General features: G+C 32.2%; 3 protein-coding genes across 3 annotated transcripts; 1 reads left to right on the forward strand and 2 right to left on the reverse strand.

The window, feature by feature from the left end:
* Positions 1-3,607: 3,607 nt before the first annotated feature.
* Positions 3,608-6,012, reverse strand: LOC18099415 (uncharacterized). The gene is made up of 2 exons (XM_006383297.3): positions 5,633-6,012; positions 3,608-4,076 (listed from the first exon to the last, which is right to left on the reverse strand). The coding sequence occupies exons 1-2, from the start codon at positions 5,871-5,873 to the stop codon at positions 3,922-3,924; spliced, it is 396 nt and encodes a 131-aa protein (XP_006383359.1). The 5' UTR covers positions 5,874-6,012; the 3' UTR covers positions 3,608-3,921.
* An 844-nt stretch (positions 6,013-6,856) lies between these two features.
* LOC18099414 (uncharacterized) lies at positions 6,857-11,693 on the forward strand. The gene is made up of 12 exons (XM_006383296.3): positions 6,857-7,115; positions 7,321-7,431; positions 7,571-7,657; positions 8,242-8,295; positions 8,472-8,617; positions 8,773-8,923; positions 9,005-9,142; positions 9,921-9,992; positions 10,077-10,150; positions 10,246-10,387; positions 10,848-10,926; positions 11,401-11,693. Exons 1-12 carry the CDS (start codon positions 6,966-6,968, stop codon positions 11,496-11,498), a joined length of 1,302 nt encoding a protein of 433 aa, XP_006383358.1. The 5' UTR covers positions 6,857-6,965; the 3' UTR covers positions 11,499-11,693.
* A 3,296-nt stretch (positions 11,694-14,989) lies between these two features.
* LOC18099411 (probable S-adenosylmethionine-dependent methyltransferase At5g38780) lies at positions 14,990-17,834 on the reverse strand. The gene is made up of 3 exons (XM_024588595.2): positions 17,673-17,834; positions 16,914-17,582; positions 14,990-15,451 (listed from the first exon to the last, which is right to left on the reverse strand). The coding sequence occupies exons 1-3, from the start codon at positions 17,763-17,765 to the stop codon at positions 15,113-15,115; spliced, it is 1,101 nt and encodes a 366-aa protein (XP_024444363.2). The 5' UTR covers positions 17,766-17,834; the 3' UTR covers positions 14,990-15,112.
* Positions 17,835-22,482: the final 4,648 nt, after the last annotated feature.

The following is a 22,482-nucleotide window of genomic DNA, read 5'->3' on the forward strand; positions in this document are numbered from 1 at the left end:
ATTCCATATAAATAAAAATACCATGAAAAAAATAGGTAAATAGAAGATTCAAGAGGCCTGTAACGATAAACATCAAGAGATAAATGAGCCGACTTGATATTTTGGCATATAACTACAAAGAATAGTTTGCAGATTTTTCTTTTTTCGTATCCGAGAGGATTCTTGAATCATAGGATTAAGAAGTTTCTATTGCACATATCCGTTTCGACTAGTATTTGGGTGTTTCTGTTTGAGCTGTACGAGATGAAATTATCATATACGGTTCTCGGAGGCCCCAGCTATGCTCCACTGTTCACGTGAACAGTGGAGCCATGCTCCACTGTTCATCCATTTTTTTCTATGAATAGTGAAACTGGTCCGATTCAAAGCTAAAAATGTATTGAACTGGGTCCAATCCAACAAAATAATTTTTTTTAATTTTTAATTGTGTTTTATTCAAAAAATTAGCGTTAAACATTATTCAAATGACTACATAAATTAGACAGAGATCGCTTGACGACGCCGCATTTACAGAATTTAATCGCAATCTCAATTTCATACGTGATGGAATTGTAGGTAGTTTAATGGAACAATAAAAAATATTTTAAATAAAATATTATTTATTTCATGATGTAATAGCAATAGTTAAATCTACAATATTAAAATTAAAAATCATCAATATTAATATATATTTTTTTAAATTATTTTATAACCTCAATTTCAAAAGCATTCTTAACCAAACACGTTAAACTAATTTTTGTTTAACCTCAATTTCAACCACAGTTTTAACCAAACATTTATTTTTTCAAATCAACCTTAACTAAAAGTACTTTTTATAAAACAATTTTTTTAAAACTACAACCATAAAAGCTACCACAATACCAGACAGACTGAAATCTTCATCCAAAAAGCACTCTAAGGACAGTCAAAGTTGTTCTCAAGGTAGTCTCCAAATCGATGTTGAACACTACAAAAAGCACCCAAAGTCGGTGTTTTTGGCAAACACCAAATATTGACTTGTCGGCAAAGGATTTAAACCTTCACAACTTTGAAAAATCAGAGGATTATTTATTTATTTATTTATGTAGATATTTATTTTTAAAAAATTATAGTCAAACCTTTCCATATATACAAAATCACTCTTTCATGTTTGTTTTATGTCAAGCACAAAATCTGTTTGTACAGACAAGTTTAAGTGATGATAGTAATTAACTAGAAGTGAAATAGAGATTGATGGTGGATAGAAAATAGTTGTTTTTTAAAATATTTTTTTATTTATAAATATATTAAAATAATATATTTTAAAAATTATTTTTAATATCAATATGATCTAAAAATATAAAAAATAATTTTAAATAAAAAAATATAAACTTTCAAGAAACATCATTCTAAACACGTTCCCTTCGTTGGACTTGAAATTAGAGTTTTTTAACCCGGTCTTGTCTAAGGTTCAGGTTCCTGGTTTTTACCAGGTCACCGAGTTTTGACCAGATCACCCAGGTCAATTCTGATTTTTTTAAATAATCAAAATGACATCGTTTTAGTAAAAAGATAAAAGTCAACGGGTTGCAACCAGGTTTTATCAAATTAACTGGATCGCCAGATCAGCCTGGGTTTTGACTTTTCATATTTTTTCTTAAATCCAATCTCGGGTAGTCAAGTCTCGGACCGGGTCGGGTTTCAAAACTATGCTTGAAATACAACTATGTAATGGATAGAAATCCTATCAAAGTTACTAAAATGGAGATAATTCAGATCAAAATGCACGTTAAAGTAGTTTGGAAAGTTACATTAGATCATATGTTGTTGATATGAGGATGAACACCATTCTTTTTTATTTTTGGGTACTTTTTAACAAGTAAGGTCACAAGTATTCCGTTGAAGATACACATTCATGTGGGTCAGCAAGGATGCACTTAAATCAATATCAATGTATATATTTATCTCTTTTTCTTATTTCCACGTAATCGGCTTCTACGCCAAACTCAATAAATTTTCATGCCTTAAAACTGTGAAAATCAAGTTCTATATAATGTTCTCTGTCCCAAGCAATCTTTTCTCGTATAAATTTTGTAATTTCATGAATTACTTTACCTTCATAATAAATTGAAATATGTTATTTTGGACATAGTTTTTAGATCCGGCCCGGTCCAAGACTCGGGTTCCGGGTTTTGACTGGGTCACCGGGTCACCCAGATCAATTTTTTTTTAAAATCAAAACGACGTCGTTTTAGTAAAAACAAAACAAAAGTCAACGGGTTGCAACCGGGTTTTTAACCGGATCTTGCCGGGTCAACCTGCTAGGTCACATCAGGTTTTTCCTTCCATGTTTTTTTTTTCAACCCAGCCCGGTTCCAATCTCGGGTCCCAAATCAACCCGCCAATTTTAAAACTATAATTTTAAAGCTATATAAATTGTGAAGTGATCTACATTCTCCAACTAACTAAGAGCAGGGTATAATATTTCAGGATTTTAAATTCTAGATTCAACAATCACATATAGCTCTTCTCCATCAATCTTAGCTCATAATCTACAAATTTAATTTGGATAAATGGCATATCAAATCAAAAACCTTATAAAGTATAACAAAAAAGTTTTAACAATTATGACTTGTTTGATATCGCGGTCCAATTGAATTTTTAAAAATTATTTTTTTTGTATTTTTAAATTGTTTTGATGTGATGTTATTAAAAATAAATTTTATAAATATATTATTTTAATGTATTTTGAAGCAAAATTATAGTCCAACTGTGTTGTTGAAAATTTTTAAAAATTATTTTTGAATATTTTATATTTGATAATATCAAAAATAATATTTTAATATAAAAAATAAAAAACATTTTAAAAATAAACTTTCCACCACTGATGCAGCCTACTTCCGCTTACTTTAGCTCATAAACTACAAATCTATTTTGGATAAATGAAAGGCCTCATATCGTATTATAAAAAAAGTACAAATTTCAAACTAGAAGCCAGATTCTGGCTATCTAAGTTGTCTAATCATTCATTTTTCAAAAGCTTAATTTTGTCTTAACTTTCAAAATGTTTATTCAAATCATGCAAGACCACTTTCACTGGCTTCCTAATGATCTAAAGGTTCTATTGATATAGATTTTATTCATTGAAAGTGGCTAAAGATCCCAATTAATAAGCCTGAATCCCTAAGTTTTAATAAAAAAAAAAACCCTATTATGCATGCAATATGCTAATTAAAATCAGGAGTAAAGACTCACCTGAAAACTGATTAGAGGCAAGGCTTGGCGCAAGTTCAATCCTACAGTTTTTCTATTTAGGAACCATGGATGGGCTGGTGAGTGAAGGTTTGAACGAGTTTTATTATCATCAAATTGATTAATCGATGAACATTCACTTGACCGGAAATTGATATGATTTAGAGGAAAATCATTGACGGGGACTTTGCAATTTTTCTTTGGCATTCATCAATGGGAACGCACTTGACTTTCATGATCTTTCTAAGGCGTTTTCACCAATGGGAATGCACTTAAATTCTCTTTATCTTCTGTTAGGGAGCTCCGAGGGCTCTAATACTCCTGGATACAGCTTGATGCAAGATAAGCTTGGACAGTTCCTTATAAACACAACATGCTCTGGTTCAAGACTTGAGAATTTCTAACCCACAGCATTCGGATCGCATTTCCATTTATTCAATTCAAGCCTATTGTATTTAACTCAAGGCAATACAAGTCAGAGGTCCTTATAATCTGCGCACTGTGTACACTACCAGTGTTGTGTGCATATTGGCGCTGGAGCTGTGTTAAAAGTCCTATCCAAGCTGTTGAATGAAAAGATAATGCGTGTGGATTGCCTCAGTATATATTTTCTACAAAGGATGAATGAAACATGCATATGCAGTCAAATTCGTAATAATCGATAATATTCTATATATATCAGCTGCATCGCTTGTAAGAGTGTCTTCTACATCAGTCATCATAGGAGGAATGAGGAGCAGCAGTACATCCTGGATCAAAGGGATCTTCAGACCCACAGCAATGCCAATATTGAAAAACTTGGCCAGAATCAGGAGTACTCATAGTGCCTCCAGTGTATACACTCTCAAACTTCCTCTTTGTTTCCCCTGGGAAAAAGAAAAATAGTTTGGAACAAGTTGACAATAATAGAAAGCATGTTTTCAAGAGGTAAACAAAGCTCTGAGGACATTATATGCTGAAAAACTTCCAACTCGATTCTCTCCATGCCAACAATCTGATGGAAAAAGTTGAAGCATTGTTTGGCAATGATAACAGAAGCAATGGAACTTGTAATTGATTGTAACAGCATGAAGTGTCCATGCATGGAATCTCCCCATGTTATGGCCAAGGAGTAAGGTTTGGCAGGAGAGATTCACAATGCTTACCTTTCTAGTTATTTCTACTCAGGCCCTCATATTCTCCTTCAGATGGGTTAAGGTTATTTTCCTGATTACAATTGTTAGGAAACACTAAGAAAAACATCCCCTAATCATGATCTCTTGTTTAAACCGTTTTCCTTTTGCACCCTCCAAGACATACAAAACCCTTTAAATCTTGTGCTTTCACCACCTCCTTTAATCCCCAACCCTACTTAACAATCTCATCTTTGAAGCAAAAAGTAGCCCAAAGGCAAATCTCAGAATTTACAGGGGAGGACAGAATTAAGAGTTCTGAAATTGGTACAATAAATTTATGCAATAATGAAAAGAAAAGTTCAGTTTGTTTCAAGTTTATGGCTTTTTTACAGTCTAACAACTTTCATGATTCCACACTTGTGAAAGAATAAAGGAAATCATTTCAACAGCCAGCTGGGTTTAATTTTTTTGCATTCAGAAACTTCTAAAGCAGTATTAAATACCAGATAGTTCAGCTGAACATAATCACAGAAAACAAGGAACTCTACTTCCACATTTCAATTCTGATAATCAACACCACAATCATCAGGAGAAGTACTTCAACCCAATATACTGAGCATTAAGTTGAACTCAGTTACCTTCAATCAACTTGGAGATTTCTTCATGCTAAAATGAGTATTATTAGCTCTTAATGTAAAAAAATTTCAAGTTCCCAGCTACCCATTCATTTAACCTACATTACAATACCTCCTTTTCATGTACATTGTACCATGGAAGCATCAAGGAGAAAGAGAATACTGGTAAAACAACCAAAACAGCAGGCTCACAAGTAATCACATTAACAGATGGAAAGGAACCAAAGCCAAATAGGATTGACTTGAAAGAAAAAAAATGATTCACTAAAACCCAATGACCAACAAGTATAGGCACTAGCACTCTCAGATTATATTCAAGCTACTCACCACACCTACAATGGTATCTTTGAATATCAAGAAAGTGACTCTTCACAATCAGTCAAAAAGCTTCGACTTTATCAACACCATCAATGTAAGATCATAATTCAAAAGGTTTACCACCTCAAAGCTCAATACTTTTCAAAAATTACCTTTACATTGAATCGAGATTTTGAACTAATATTGAGCAGATATAGATAAAGCACTAATTAGCAAATCAAACATCATGCTTATTCAAAACAAAAGGTTCAGACAATCAAAATTCTGTCTAGAAACAATAATCTAATCAAAATCAAAACACCTCACAATGAAAAAACCTCATCAAAGAATAAGAGAAATTGAACAAAAGGGTACCTCCAAAATGAGAAGTGTGGAAGCGACAAGCTCGAGGGTGGTTAAGGGAAGGGTCGAACTGGGTTTTACAGTTCTTGCATGTTCTGAGAGTTTTGTTGTTATTCTGGTTTATGGAGCAATGAGTTATCGGCAATCTTTGTGATTCTATGGTGAGCTTCTGGTAAGATTGAAGAGAGAAGTTTGTGTCTTGATGGAGAAAAGGTGAGAAAGGGAGTGTATAGTGGTGAAGAGTAAAAGCCATCTCTTTTCTTTCTTCTGATCTCTCAGTGACTATCGAGAAAGCAAGACAATCCTCTTTTCCAGTGAAAGGAAATTTGCTACAGTGGTTTGCTTGACAGGTCGGTTAGTGGGCTTGGAAATTCTCTTAAAAATATCTCATTTTTTGCATACATTTCTCCCTGGTGGTGTGTGAAATAAAAAGATATTAGAAATGGTTTCAGCTTGTATCGAGGAGAATTCTGATAGAAGACAATTTATTAAGAATCTTTTCTGTAAAAATACGGAATCTTTACAGCAAGCATACAATATTTCTGTAAAAAATGGAATCTTTATAGCAAGCATACAATTTATTAAGAATCTTTTAATTATGTAAAAAAATGGAATATTTATTAGGAAGTATGATATTGAAAGTAACTTTATCAGAACGCAGGGACATTCGAAGTAAGATTTTTTGTAGTTTTTAAATATATATTATATAATCTAGAGAATATTGATTTTTTTCTTAACCTAGAATAATATTGATTATAAGTTGGTTGTACCAGATCCTTGGAAAATAGAAAGCTTATTGGTTGAAGTTGACGTTATTGAATTGAGTTTTGCAATGAAATTATATAATATACTAATTTTTTTTTTTAACGTAGGTATCTGGGTCAGCTTGCGCGTAACTTAACTAATCCAACGGGTTCTAAAATTAACGACCATGTAAGCCTCCAGTTGTCATCATATTAAAAACCACATAGCTCAAACATGAGATTACAGACAAACAAGCCCTTTAGTCCTAATTTCTTACCACCAAATCACCCAAGTAAAACACGTTTCTTGCAGTTGCTTTGTCAATACTTTGAAATAAACATTTCTTATTCCTTAAAAAAAAAGAAATCCTACAAACCAGGCTAGAACATATCGAAGCAAGACCGATCTTAGGTCTACATGAAAGCCCGGACCTAGAATGGTCTGGCCCGGCCCATGAAAATGTCAGACTCCCACTCCACTTTCCCAAGAAACAAACAATCTCGGCTTTCCCTTCCACCACTTCTTCACTTCCTTCTTCCTCCATCCACCAGTGGGAAATATTCGAAAATCAAAGCAAGAGAAGAGAAGAGAAGAGAAGAGAATGGCTTTAAGCTTCGAAGAAACAAACTTGTTATATTCACAACTGAGATCAGAGCAAATACCATTCGATGAAATCGTCACGGAGTTTCTCAACAAAATCAATCGCTCTCGCTCTTCCCCTCTTTCCGCCTCTCTCTTGCTCCTCTTACAGGCAAGCAACGCACTCCCTTTCAATCTCTCTCTCTCTCTCTCGCATTTACTGAATTTGTTGATTTTGCTAGGGTTTAGCTGATTTCGCTTTGAATATAATTATTGTTACGGATTGGGTTTTTTTTTTCTTTTTTGATTATCTTTGGTATTAAAATCATGAACTTTGTATTGGTTGATGATGAATTGGGGGTTTATGTGAAGTGCAGAATAAGAAGATGCTGAAGTCTACGGAACGGTTAATTGCGTTTGCGATTCTTTATCAGACTTATTCATCGCAGCCGACTTCCGCAAATCCGTATGTGGCTTTGTTTATCAATGTAAGCAGTGCAGTTGGTGTGTTCCGGTGTTATGGAAAAGATTATTATCATAAAAATGTGTTTATTTGTAATGCAGATGAATGCTATGATTTGGAAAGAAAATATAAGGTTTATGAGTTTTATTGTTGGGATTTTACAGGCTGCTTGTGATGAGGACGCGGAAAAATATGAGAGGGCGTTTGTTCTTCAGTTGTTAGCCTCTGGTGGCTCCGGCGGTAGCAAAGAGGTTCTAATTTTATTTTTTTTGTCTTGTTGTTGATATTAAGCGATGATCTTTTGAAGTAGTTCAGTTAGCATGTGAAGAAATGTAGCAACCTAGCATGTAAACTTGCTTATTATAAGGTTTTTTGACAGGTGATTTTTTCCAGTGTTATTGTTTTGTAAAATCTATTTGCTAGGAACGCTCTGGGACACTTTAAACCATGTTTCATGGAGTTGGGTTATCTATACGTTGAATATTTATCAAAAGTTCATTGACAATTGGAGAATTGGCAGAATATTTGAAATGGTCGTGGGAATTCTCTTAACTATTTTACATATCAGTCTGAAAACCGTGTGTTGTTGGGGATAGAATAGTAAAATTTATCTTTTAACATCCTAATTGGTGAATAGAATAGTAAATCTTGGATTCAGTTCTTACCATTGTTAGGCGTAGAAGATCAAAGTATCAAGGAGATGGTTTTGTAAGTTTAGTCAGATTACTCACTTCTCTTCATGTGTTGTCATTTTAGTCTCTCCTCCATTTCTCCTATTACAAATGTTTCTCTTCATGATAATGATTTCTGAGAACAGCTTTCCCCTATTTTCCAGTTTCTTAAACAGTCAGCTGCGAATTACATCAAACTTTTTGATCCTTCAGTCCATGTAAGTTCTTTGAATATCTCAAATCATGCTTTTCATGAGTGAATGCATGCTAAACTCATGTATATTATTTATATCACCATATTGGAGATACAGTTCTGCTAAATAAGCCTTTAATTTTTTTCCTTGGAACTTTTATCTTTCCCATCACATTGATAAACTTATCTGCTTATTGTCAGGCTTTCCCATCACGTGAACAATTGCAGCATCAATATTCTGATAAAGTCCATCCTGAAGCACATAATTCCATATTTAAAAACGATTCGCTGAAAAATATAGTGCCAGATCCAGATGTACCCCGTGGTTGTGATGCAAATTCACCAGAGTATGTCCCCTGGAATTGGAGGAACAATTCTAAAGTTGTGACTTTTGGATTTTGTTTATGCACTATTTTCTGCTTTCAGTTCATGCCAGGTTCAATTTTCATTTTCACTCCATTTCGAATTGTTCCACATATAGGCGATAATGGTTGTTTTGTAGGTTTGATTTGCAACCTGGAGCAAAACCTAAACTTGGATCTGGAGATAGAGATGAGGCTCTGCTTGGATTGTTGGCAAACTTGTCAACAGAGGGAATTGGTCATCAATGGATCAGGCCTCGACCACCGAGATTGCCGATACAAGATGGCGAAGTAAGGACATTTTGTGGTCAAATGTTTGATTGCTTAATGGAATTTGCTATTTTTCCTTACACTTTTCAAACTTATTTCCAGCTAGTGTGGCTCAATCCCGATAGCAATCATGAGCTTGTATGGGATCATGGGATGTGTGCTGATACTAGCAAGGGAGCAGCTGTTAGGGACTTGATTGCAAAAGCCCTGAAGGGACCTCTCGCCCCTGCTCAACAGGAGGTTCTTCTACTGCTCTATGTTTCAATATATTATACACAGATACATTTATATAAACAGATTTTTCAAGTAGTTTTGACCACAAATATTGTTAGGATTTCAAAAAGGGCTTTTGGAGTCTTAAGAAATGTGAAATTCTAGTTCAGAAAGGATATGTGGTAAACTGGTACTTTTACAAAGCAATCGTGCAGATGATTGGTGACCATGTCTATTTGACTATACTATATCACCTACTATTTTCAAATGGCTTGCTTATTTTCAGCCTACTTTTTAACTAAGTTAGCTTCCATATCTTAACCTCTTCCCTGCTTTCACACGTCCTAGCTGCCTTTTGCCAAGGTATTTTTTTACCCTATCAAGATTTTTTTGAATTATTTTTTCCTTAATATTATTATATCAAACTGCTTGTGTTTTTGTATGTGTTTGTACTGAAAATGTTGAAAATATTAGCCGAATGCTTGAGCTTAGTTTGGTAAGTTATATGAATTTGTTTCTGTGTTGAGTTGCAATGAGATCCCAAATTATTCATGACTGCTATTCTCTGTGATTGAAATGAATTTAAGGGGTTCTGATTAAAGCTAAGTGCTTCAGATTTAATTATTCCTCATAAGGTTTTGATTAACTCAATAATGACTTTTTTGTAGATAGATTGCCTTGACGGACTTTTCAAGTTCACATCAAATTTTAAAGAGACAATATGCATGCTCAACATCTTTTTTGTATAGTTGTTGCATAAATGGTATTGAAAGGAAGTAATGACTCCAAACTCTCTCTTGTCCAGCAAGTCTTGGTGGAATTGACTAATGACCCAAAGCTTGTATATCACTGTGGACTGGCACCAAGGAAGTTACCTGTATGTCATATGACACTTCATGCTTCATTCTTATTATGAGTTGTATTGCTTGAAATTAAGAGGCCCTTTTCATCATGCCATCAGGAATTGGTGGAGAACAATCCCCTTATTGCAGTTGAAGTTCTTACAAAGTTGATAAATTCTCCTGAAATTGCAGAGTATGTGTTTGGAGCTTGTGATTTTTATTCCTTTTGTTTTTATTTCCTCAAGTGTGTGATACTGGTTTGATGTTTGTTTATATTTGTGGGTTCAGTTACTTCACAGTTCTTGTCAATATGGACATGAGTCTACATTCAATGGAAGTTGTGAACCGGCTTACAACAGCAGTTGAACTTCCAAAGGAGTTTGTTCGGATGTACATAACTAATTGTATTTCATCTTGTGAAAATATCAAGGTACATTCAATGCCATGAATATTTATTGCATTGATTATGTCACAGTACTGGTTGAACAAAATAAAGTTCTGCTTGAGGAACCAGTTGGTCACGAACCATATAATAATAGTGGGAACCATAATGAAAACATTTGATGAAATTCAACCGAGGTGATCATGGAGAAAATGAAAGTCTAGCATTCATTTGCATGTATCCATGTTAGAAAAGATTGTGCTACCTTGGTTATTTTTGTGTGCACACAGATACAAGCATTCAAAATGTAGTAGTTGTGGTTTTGGTATTTCTTAAACTAGTCATATGACAATTTCTCATGCAATTTCAAGACCACGAAATTGCCTCATTTTCTAGGGGATAAATACATGTACGAGATCAGTTAGGTTTTGTTTTTAGTTTTTTTTTTTTTTGAGGTCATAATCCAACCAGATATTAACATAAGATTTTAACTTTTCTCATTTTCTAGGATAAATACATGCAGAACCGACTTGTCAGACTTGTTTGTGTTTTCCTGCAGAGTCTGATCCGAAACAGAATTATTGATGGTCAGTATACATTTCTACTTGTGATTGAACTGTTATAGTGGCCATTTGGCATGAGTGCATGTGCAGATGATATCCTTTGTTCTTTTATAGCCTAAACTCATACATGAGGTTTAATGCAATGAGAAGAAAAATAAAAGAATATAAGAACTCAGATTGCATTATTTTCCTGACATAAATTAGAAAAAAAATATTTTAGAAGTTTGTTTGGAGAAAACTGAATCAAGAGGAACAAATTATTCTAATCATTTCTTGTGATCGAAGAGAATAAGTAATGGGTTAGGGACTTACAGTTGAAGATGGCACGAAAAAAGGAATGTGAAGTTGCTGTCTGGAAAGCTGTGTTCTGCACTTGTCATAAATGTCTTAAGCTTGCAGAACAATTTACTGCTTAACTAATTGTATTGCATGGTGCATTTTTTTTTTTGGCGTGTTCTTTCGGAAACAATTCTGTTGAAATCTTTTGTGGCGTTGCAGTTAAGGATCTCTTCATTGAAGTCCAAGCGTTTTGCATTGAGTTTTCACGGATTAGAGAAGCAGCTGCTTTATTTAGACTCCTTAAGACCTTGGAATGAATGGTCCGTTTGTATTCCTCATGCTACGCACTTCTTTCCCTTTAGTTCGCAGTTAGAATTTTCGTCTTCCTTTTGTAGATAATGAATCCATTCTTCCTTTATATTCTAGTTAGTGCACCCAACTTTTCTTTATGACTTGCTTTACTGTGCGACTTCTGATTTACAAGGAATGGATTGAGATTTTGTTTGGATAAACTTCCACATATCAACAGAAAGCACAAAGAGGAGAAAGAGGAAAGATTTGGAGAAATAAGGAATGGGAAGGAAGGCATTTTATGTAATTTCCCTTGTTGTGTGCCAATTTTTCAGAGTTTGTCATGTTGTTGACTGTTTATGGAAGATTTGGCGGTTCCAGGGAAGGAATTTTGAAGCCCTATGGTTCTTTTTCCTTGAACTATAAGAGAATAAATGATATGGTTCTTCCCCCCTTTCTTTACTGATCGTGCCACGACCTGGAAACTTGAATGAAATCGAGCTTTGCTACATAATGACAAGCTTGGCTACATCACTGTAGCTGGTGGCACTGTGACGAGTGAGGTAGACCTGGATTCCTCTGGCTTCGGTTGGATTTTCATGTGGAGACTCGAGTCGGGTGATTTGTCTGTAGTCAAGCAGCGATCAGGCCTGCTGATTATAATTTGTTCCATCAACCAAACCATGCAGCAGAAAAGAAAAGGGTCAAGTTTACCAAAGCCATGTCTTTGGCCCATCCAAAAATAAAATCTTCTCTTATTATTCTCTTGAGATTTTATCAAATGTCTTCCGAACTCTACATGCACAAGGTGTTATAATGTATATTTTCTTCATTAAAAAAACGGTGCTATAAAAATACATATTAATAGGGAAGTTTTTTAATTTTTTTTTCAAACCTTTTTTTTTTTAAAAAAAATCTTATCTATTATTTTTTTTTTAATTTCATCTTTTAATATTTTATTTATTTTAAATTATAATTTTATCCTTCAATATTATATAAATTTTGAATTAGTTATCATAATTTGTATTTTACAAGGTTATCACTGATTGGTACTCGATTTTAAAAGTATTTTTTATTATGTTATTAAATAAAAAATAATTAAAAAAAGTTTTTAAATCAGTGGAGTATGAGGTCTACCGCTGGTATTGCGACTTAAGCCATGAAATCTATGTCGATATAATATGCTGTTGTTTTAATATATTTTTTAAAAAAAAGATGTTATTTTTTAAAAATCTAAACAATGTTTTTACCTTTCTTCTAGATTGTTTTTGAATCAATCATGTCAACTGGATCATGTAGAATCAATTTTTTTACTGATTAATTTTAAACCCGGGATAGCAAGTAGTCAGGATGAGAGATTTTAAAGTTGACTTATTGGGTTAGGTTTAATATCAATGCCAAATAGTTTTTCTTTTTAAATTTCATCTTTCATTTTTTTTTCCTTTCAATTGAATTCTTTTTGTTTTTTCTAAGCAATTTTATTCTTTAATATCTTGTTGATTCTGAATTAGTATTCATAATTTGTTTTAATTTCCTTTCTATAAGTCATCACAGTCTCAAACAAACGTTCTAATATTTGGTTGATGTTTAATTTTGTAAGCGCCTATTTTTGTTGTAAAAGAAATATTTTTGAAAACAAACTTGTTAAGAAAACCTGTGGAGTCTGTGACCCGAGTTGCAGATTTGGTGAGTTAAGTTGAGAAATCTGTGTCAATCTAATATATTGTCATGTAATATTAAAAAATATATGTCATCATGATTTTTTATTTTAAATAAAGCCATGTTTTTTATTGGTATTTCAAGTTGGTTTTAGATCTATCAAATTAATCTGATTTTATCGATATAATATTTATATAATTAATTCGCTAACTTAAATTGAATAATAATGCCAAATTTTTTTATGAAATCTAGAACTTTTTTAAGTTTAATTTTTTTTTTTTGATCTAGCATAAATTATAACTTGAAATGGTCTACAAATTTGCAAAGTCTTCTATTCAAATTTGCAATATTTGGCTGAAATGTTTAAATTATAACTTGAAATTGGTCTACAAATGTTGTGAAGATTAACCTCTATGGATTTAGACATGCAAATTGGATTTTAAACATGATTGATGTACGGCTAACACTCGAAATTCACATGGTTTAGTAGTCACACAAATAGTAATGTCAATTGATTTTTAAATTAGGTCTTGTAAATGAAATGACTCATAATTCATCACCACATTAGTCATGAACGTCATTTACAGATTAGAAACACTAGTAAGGGCGTTTGGTTTTGCATTCAAAAGTAATTTTGATTTTTTTTTTGCTTTTAATTATTAATTTTTTTTATGATTTAATTTGAATTGATTTTATACGTTGATGTATAAAATAAATTTGAAAAAAATAAAAAAATATTATTTTAATTTATTTACAAGTAAAAATTATCTTCAAAAACAATTACAATGTTGAAAACTACTGGCATGTTTTGCAGAAAAAACAGAGACAAAAGATGGTGATAATATCAGGGCGTCAAGTTGAAGAATGGAAAGGACCTAAGATATCGGGAACTGAAAAGACCACCACACATGTGATGAATTTTTTTTTTGAAAATAACACAGTTTCAAATGAAACTTGTAAAGAATTATTGAGAATTGTAGTTGAAAAATTATTATTCACAATAATAATAATTTAAATAAAAAATTATGATTCAAAATCATGGTTTTAATGCAATATTATAATTCTAAATTGTGTTTACAATGCATATATAAACAACCTATCACTTTAAATTATTAAGTTAATGTCACTTTAAAAATTCTAAGAAACAAAAAGTCCTATGAAATATATATACTAAAAAAAAATCATTTGTTTGATGAATCTGATGCTGCAGAAAAGCTTTTCCTCTCTGTCTTCATCAGTGCTTTTGTAATAGATGTATCATAAATAATCATCTCATAATGTTGACTTTTCCAACCAAACAAGACAATAATTGCCAAAAATATTTTAAAAGCTAAACGAATCCTTTCTGAATATATTTTTGGTGGGTGCCGTGGACGATGATTGGGGAATGGTGCTCGGTACTGTCTCGGAATTTGAATTTGGTTTCAGCTCCCATCCTTGCCATGTTGCATCCCGGTGTGGCAGTATTGGTGCAGAATCCTCGCTGTTTTGTTTATTTTATTTTATTTTATTTTGTTGTCTTGAGAAACTGTCAACGATGCTGTAGAACTTTGCGCTTAACTGTACAGAAGCATCATAGTATTCGTAATAAAGAGTTGTTTTATTCCCTTCTGGGAATTTTATCCCTGTTAACGAGTATTCTTGATGTATCAGGGAAAGAAAATAATAATAATAAAGCATTTCGACCCCTATTGGGAGCCTGTGAAGGGTATTATTCTTTGGAAACGAGCTAATGTTATTCCTTGGAAACTGGGTAGATCGTTGTAAGGATCGGATCCAATGGCCGAATCTCAATGCACGATTTCTCTGCTTTAAAAGATTCAAGTATGGCACTATCCAGTATCCCCTACCACCAGCAAGAACAAGAACAAGAACAGACAGATAGAAGAAAAAAGAAAATAGTAGCAGTGCAAGATACAAACATTATTTGGTATGGTAATAAGAACACAAAACATTGAAATCCAATAACGCATATCTTTCATCAATTAATGTTACGCTTCAGCAGGACAAAATGCTCGACGTGTTGATGGTTTGCCGCATTGAAGACCGAGTCATAATTCTCTGCGAGCTTCTTGGCAAAATATTCGAATATTTTGTCAACATCATCCCTTCCAAAGTGTGCTTCCAATAGACCCTGAAGAACAGCTCTATAAAGCGAAATATGAAATTCGACCTTCATTTTCATCATAGGGTGATTCAGCCTGTTCAATCTCTCAATACAGAAATGTTCATTGTTCTTTATAATCTCTTCCAACTCCTTAGCTGAAGAAAAGTAAAGAGGCAAATTAAAGGTATCCACCTTTTCTTCACTAATCACTCCCTACAAGAAAGATTATATAGTTCAATGAAATTAACATTTGAAAAAAAAAACTCAAATTTATGCTGTACCGTTTTGTTTCTCCGTCTCTTACTATTGCTGGGAGGATGAATTGGATCCCATTGTTGTAAATTAGGAGTATCGAAAAACAGGTAAATAAAGAAATAACTATATGATGACATCTAATATTTGCTAGATTTATTTTTTATTATAGAAGGAACTATGAAGATGGTGTTATAGATTTACAGCTGAGTTGTTTGTTGAATTATAAGGGTCAATCAATTTACATGTTTTACATTAATAAGGTGGTTTAAATTTTTTTAAACCCGTGACCAGAGTCATCACAGTACCAGAAGCACTATACATGTAAAAAACACGAAGCCTAATCCCCAAGAAATGAAACGCTTAAGGACGAAACAAAAAAATAAATTATACAAAAAAAATTCAAAATAAAAATATCAATTAAAAGAATGATGGTGAAAATTCAAATAAAATATAAATTTGAGGGCAACAAAAATTTTTAAATTGAGGGTTAAATTGAAAAGAATAATAACATTAAAAAAATGATAAGAAAAAAATCAAAAGAATGAGAACCAAATTGAAAAACAAATATACCATAAACTTGGATTGAAGAGTGAAATTGAAAACAATAAAACTTTTATATAAGGAATCAAAAGAATAAGGACAAAATTGAAACACGACAAATTGGGATCAAATGACTAAATTGAAAAAGAACAAAATTTTAACAAAAAGGCTAAGAAAAAAAATAAAAATCAAAAGAAAGAGAACCGAAGCTAAAAAATAAAAAACAAAGAGGACTAACTTGCAATTTAAAGGGGAGGGGAGAGAGAGAAAAAAAAGGTTCACTAAAGATAAACCACCTAACTTCCGTTGACACACGCCATACCAAGAGGAAAAGGACGCAGTGACGATTCCACGACATAGACAGTTTTGACAACTAGGAGGAGGAGCACGTGCTGTGCTCGAAGTGCATGAACTCCTTCCACATGTTGACGCGTGCTCGCGCTAGGAGCCTTTTAAATTTTATTATTATTTAATTTTTATGAAAAAAACAATAATGCCCTTAACAAAACAACAAATGGTGAAAGAACTGATATGAAAAGACAAAAAAAACTCGTGACCAAAGGGCTTTTTATTTATTTATTTTATAAGACATTTAAGTAAGTTTATTGTGCATTTATAATTCGAAAGACCATAATTGCCATCAACAAAATAGCAAATAACTAAAAAAAAACAACAACAACATAAAAAGACAAAGAAAACCTTGACCGAATGCTTTTTTATACTTCGAGGATATTAAAGTAATTTTACTCTGCACTCAAAAGCAAAAGAAACAAAACATTTATTCTTAGATTCGAAGAGAATTTTAGTTTTTTTACTGTTCATTAAAAAAATAAAAAGAGCCACACACAAAAAATAAACCAAGCCATATGTTATTGCTTACCAATTTCGCCATGTCGATGAGGCAAGACCCCAAAAGCTCAATGCATATTCCAGCTACAGTTTGAGACATAAGGATGCCGTCAGGAAGACCACAAATTATGATCACCATCAATCCTCCACCAATAATTTCTTGAGCTCTAGCATTCAGAAAGTTATCCATATCCGTTTTGAACTGAGCTGAATACGCCTTCGCTACTTCTTTTGCAGTTCCACTGCACTGTATGCTACCCTTATTCCACGCTGGAGATCTGGTGTCCACAACTTCCTCTGGAACCTTAGAGAGCCATTGCAAGGAATAGGAAGCGTATGCAAGATGGAGCGTTGACTTTGGGAATAGACGACCATAAAAAGTACCAGGCACTCCAGCAGCAAAGTATTTTTGATAGGATGGAAGGGTTTTGAAGAGAGTGTTGAAATCATTGGCCGTGACGTCGTTGAAGAAAACTTGGAACTCTAAGGGTGGGGAGTTTTGGAACTGGGCATGGTATTTCTGCTCCACAGCTTCCATGATTTTCTCCATTGCCAAGAATGTATTCGGCCCAGCAGAACATCCAAAATCTGCGATTCGAAATGTGCACATATTTGAAGAATCAGAACAGGGGCTTTTAAAGTCAAGCGTCTCTTTGATGCCTTCATCCATCAATTCATCCACGATAACCAGCACTCCCCTCTGCATTTGGCAACAAGTAAATTAATTGTATCAGACATAGTGTTCTATTCAAATTAGTCTGTAGAAGATATTAAGAGAAAGAATGTATACCTGATAAGAAGAATTTTGGGCATAGCTACGAGGTCCATCTCCACCAACCATGGCCCATGATTTTGGCAGTGTTTTGGTCTCGCTATTTTCCATCTCTCTATTTCTCAACTTGATGCAGGTTTGCTTCCTGTGGCGGCTCTGCTTCTGATTCAAGTGAGCCGTAGATTTATATATTTTCGCAATTCGCCTCTTACATCTTCCATAGCATGACTACAATATAATGCGCGGGGCATAAAAAAAAGCCTTATATTATTCTAGTTATGCTATGTGAGAAGTAAGAGGCAAATTACTAATATATATATATATATTAGCAATTATTGATTGGGTACTAATAATTTGTTTAATTCATATTATTAATTAATCATATGATAAGATTCTGTTTTATTACATACATTTTTTTAAATTATTATTTTATATGGAAATATTTAACTAACATTGGCTTTTTTTTTGTAGGCTACAGTTCTTGGACACGATCCAAGACCAATAAAGTTTCAGACCTCCGCACGTCTCGAAGGCTATATAAAAAGCTTATATCTAGTACGTGATGTCTGAGCATTTTGTATGTTGGTCGCGGTCCGGTGCAGAAAATCAGAATAAAGAGATTCATGGTTCAATTACCACTTGTAAGTTCATTCTGTTCATTTCACATGCGATTCATATGATAAGTTTATGTAAGCGAACTAAGACCAATAAATTTTTTTTTTTGGCTGAAGCTCACATGAAATAAGGAGACTAGCTCTTTAATATATCATCTCGATCCCTTCCCTAATCCTAAAGAGTGTTGTATTGAATGATCCTTCCATGAAAACGAGGGGATGCTGGTGAAGCTAATTAAAAGGTGTTGCCAAATAAGAAAATCCTTACGTTTTAAATATTTTTCTTGGACTGCAAACGGGCTTTAAGAAAATTACTAAAACCAAATAAAGTTTTTGTTATGATGAACCAAATGCAAATCTCCGATGGACGGAGTTTTGAAAATAGCTGTTGGGGCCATCTCCACCACCACTCATAGGCTAAGATTCTGGCAAACTCTCCTCACTTTGCCATCTCTCTCTTCCCCCCTTCTATCTGATTGAAGCTGCACTTCAGTCCGATATAAATAGAGAAACAAGCAATCTCTAACTAATTATTGAAATATATTTGATAATCATGGTTTGGCAATTAATTATTAAAATATAATTGATAAATATTTAAAATGGAAATTAATTTTAGACATTCATATGAAAACTTCCATGACAAATTAGTCAATTAACTATTAAAATATATATAATTGTAAACTATCATGCTAAACTATGGCAATGAAAGACAACTTGAGGGACGAAAAGCTTGTAATTTCCGATCGAATCTTGGGCCGGAGAATTTGGGTGGTATAATACTAAGGGAATCAATATAACGTAGTTGGACTTCTGATGTGTTTTTTGTCCTTCCCGTTTTGTAGTCTAGCGGTAGTGCCTTTGGGTTAGTTATTGCACCGATATTCTTGTCTATCAATTCGGTGAAATAAATAATTTCATTTTATTTTCATGAATAATTATTTATCTTGTTTGTTTTAAGGAATAGTTAATTCTTTATTAATTATAATTATATTAATTGTTACTTGACAGTTCAAGTTTTTGAATAGAATAGTGTTAGTAGAAAATCTAATTTCATAAAGAAGAAAGATGAAATATCTTTATTAATGGCTTGTCCAATGAATGCAAAAAATCATTAGAATTTATAGTATTTAGACCTTAGATGTAGCAATTATATGAGTCGAGATATATGAGTCTTCTCTAATTTAGATGAATTGTATTAAGATTTTGTGAAGTTTGGTGAAGAAATTAAAGTTTATATTACAAGAAAAAAAAATAGTAACAATCCAAACAAAGAAGAACATTGTCCATATCATCCGATGTTTATTTTGTTCCATAATTAAAATCAAATTTACTTAGTATTTGTCAACTTCGTCAACTTCTAGGCAAGGGGTATGGAGTTTCTATCAAAAACATAGTATGTAGAATTGAAGATGAAAAATTAAGCTTAATTGCTAAAATTAACATGACTGGAATCAATTGTTTCCTCTATAACTTCAAAAAATTACCCATTCAAGTTTTTTTTGATGTGATTAAAGGAGAAAGCATGATTATGACATTTTCTCCATGAACATCTTAATTTTGGTAGATTGAAAATTCTACATCAAAAAAATATGGTGATAGGTATTCCTTGAATTACAACTCCTTATATTTGTGAAAAATGAGTTGTTAGCAAACAACACCAAAATTAATTTCCACGAGAAAAATCATGGAGAGAAATGGAGGCCATTGGAGCTTGTTCTTTCCAATACTTATGGGCCAATATCTCCACTTTCTAGTAGAGATAAAATATATATAATCAGCTTATTAATGATTATAGTCGGAAAATTTAGGTTTATTTTTTTTCTAGAAAAATCTCAAGTTTTTGAAGCCTATATATAAGAGGTACGTATAAAACACTTCTTGAGAATGAAGCTACCGAACCAATAAAAATTCTTTGAATAGATCATGGTGGAGAGTATAACTCATATGAACTTAAAACGTTTTATGAGTCTCATGGAAGCAACAGGCTTGATGTGATAAATCTTTGCAAATGAATAAAATCATAACAAGAAGTAAAGCTTTTGTGAAGAAATGAGTGTCGAAACAACAAGGACTATTTCTGCTATTTAGAGTTGAAATTTACCAAATTAATTACTAGAAATAAAATCAAAATTTTATGGAATTGACCATCTAATTTAAACCAAAGTGTTCGACAAAAGTAAATTAAAAGAGAAAAGAATAAAACTTAACGTTATAGAGATAAAAATAATAAAAAAATCTAGAGCTTTTGATTTCACCTAGTTAATCTCACATAATTTATTATTTTTTATTATAAAATTCCAAATTTTCATGTAGATGATTAAAAAATCCTTTAATTATTCAATGTTTTCTCTCGAACAACATTAAAAATATTCCAATCTAATAATTCAACATATCTCTATGTAAATTTATTTATTTGAAGATTCATTAAATTATTTAAGTTTTTCTTAATCTAAAATCACACTAATCACGGTAAAGTATCTCTGTCTTTCACTCAATTAATTTTGTATAGTCTTGAAAGCTTCTAATCATAAACAGCCTCTTTGTCTCATTATGATTCATTAAATCAAACAATAATTGGCTAGAAAATTATAAGCAATAGAATAAGGATAAACACTCAACATGAAACAATTAGAAATAAAATAACTTGGAATTTAAATTGTGTAATTCAAACTAAACTGCATAAGTCCCTAGAAAAATAAAATTTAGTTCATAATGATTATAAAATAAACCATGTTTTTATTGTAATACATCAAAGAAAAATTAAGAAGAAAAATAAAAATTCTTTTCCTTGCAATTGAGTTAAAAGTAAAACTCTTTTGTTTTTAAATTTTTCTGGGTTAATCCAGATCAACTCGTATAACCCGGACCCGGTCTCTTGGCCGGTTCAACTCCTGAACCGAGTTTGATAACTATGGTTTAGAGTTGACAAAGATCAATCGTAGATCATCTTAAAGTTTTTGGGTGCATTGCCCACATTCCAGATCAAGAGGAAATTAAAGCTTGATGACAATGGATCCCATTGTTGTAAATTGGAAGTATCGAAAAACAGGAAAATAAAGAAATAACTATATGATGACATCTAATATTTGCTAGATTTATATATTATTATAGAATGAACTATGAAAGATGGTGTTTAAACCGTCCGTACTAGTATTAAGGAAATGATATGCTAGATTTATTTATTATTATAGAAGGAACTATGAAGATGGTGTTATAGATTTACAACTGAGTTGTTTGTTGAATTATAAGCGTCAATCAATTTACATGTTTTACATTAATAAGGTGGTTTAAATTTCACCCTTTAATATTTTATTTATTTTAAATTATAATTTTATCTATCAATATTATATTAATTTTGAATTAGTCATTATAATTTGTTTTTTATAAGGTTATCACTAATTGGTACTTGATTTTAACAAGTATTTTTTATCATGTTATTAAATAAAAAATAAATAAAAAAAGTTTTTAAATCAGTGGAGTATGAGGTCTACCTAGTGGATTTCATGATTTAGGTTGCTGGTATTGCGACTTAAGCCATGAAATCCATGTCGATATAATATGTTTTTGTTTTAATATATATATATTTTAAAAATGTTATCTTTTAAAAATCTAAACTATGTTTTTACCATTCTTCCAGGTTGTTTTCGGATCAATTATGTCAACTGGATCATGTAGAATCAACTTTTTTACTGATTAATTTTAAACCTGGACTAGAAAGTAGTCAGGATGAGAGGTTTTAAAGTTTTCTTATTGGGTTAGGTTTAATAACAATGCCAAATAGTTTTTCTTTTTAAATTCCATCTTCCATTTTTTTCTTTCAATTGAATTCTTTTTGTTTTTTCTAAGCAATTTTATTCTTTAATATCTTGTTGATTCTGAATTGGTATTCATAATTTGTTTTAATTTTCTTTCTATAGGTCATCACAGTCTCAAACAAACGTTCTAATATTTGGTTGATGTTTAATTTTGTAAGCGTTTATTTTTGTTGTAAAAGAAATATTTTTAAAAACAAACTTGTTAACAAAACCTGTGGAGTCTATGACCCGAGTGGCAGATTTTGTGAGTTAAGTTAAGAAACCTGTGTCAATTTAATATATTGATATTTAATATTAAAAAAACATGTCATCATGATTTTTTATTTTAAATGAAGCCATGTTTTTTATTGGTATTTCAAGTTGGTCTTGGATCTATCAAATTAATCGGATCTTATCGAT

Source organism: Populus trichocarpa, chromosome 17 (genome assembly GCF_000002775.5).
Source record: "Populus trichocarpa isolate Nisqually-1 chromosome 17, P.trichocarpa_v4.1, whole genome shotgun sequence".
NCBI classification, from domain to species: domain Eukaryota; kingdom Viridiplantae; phylum Streptophyta; class Magnoliopsida; order Malpighiales; family Salicaceae; genus Populus; species Populus trichocarpa.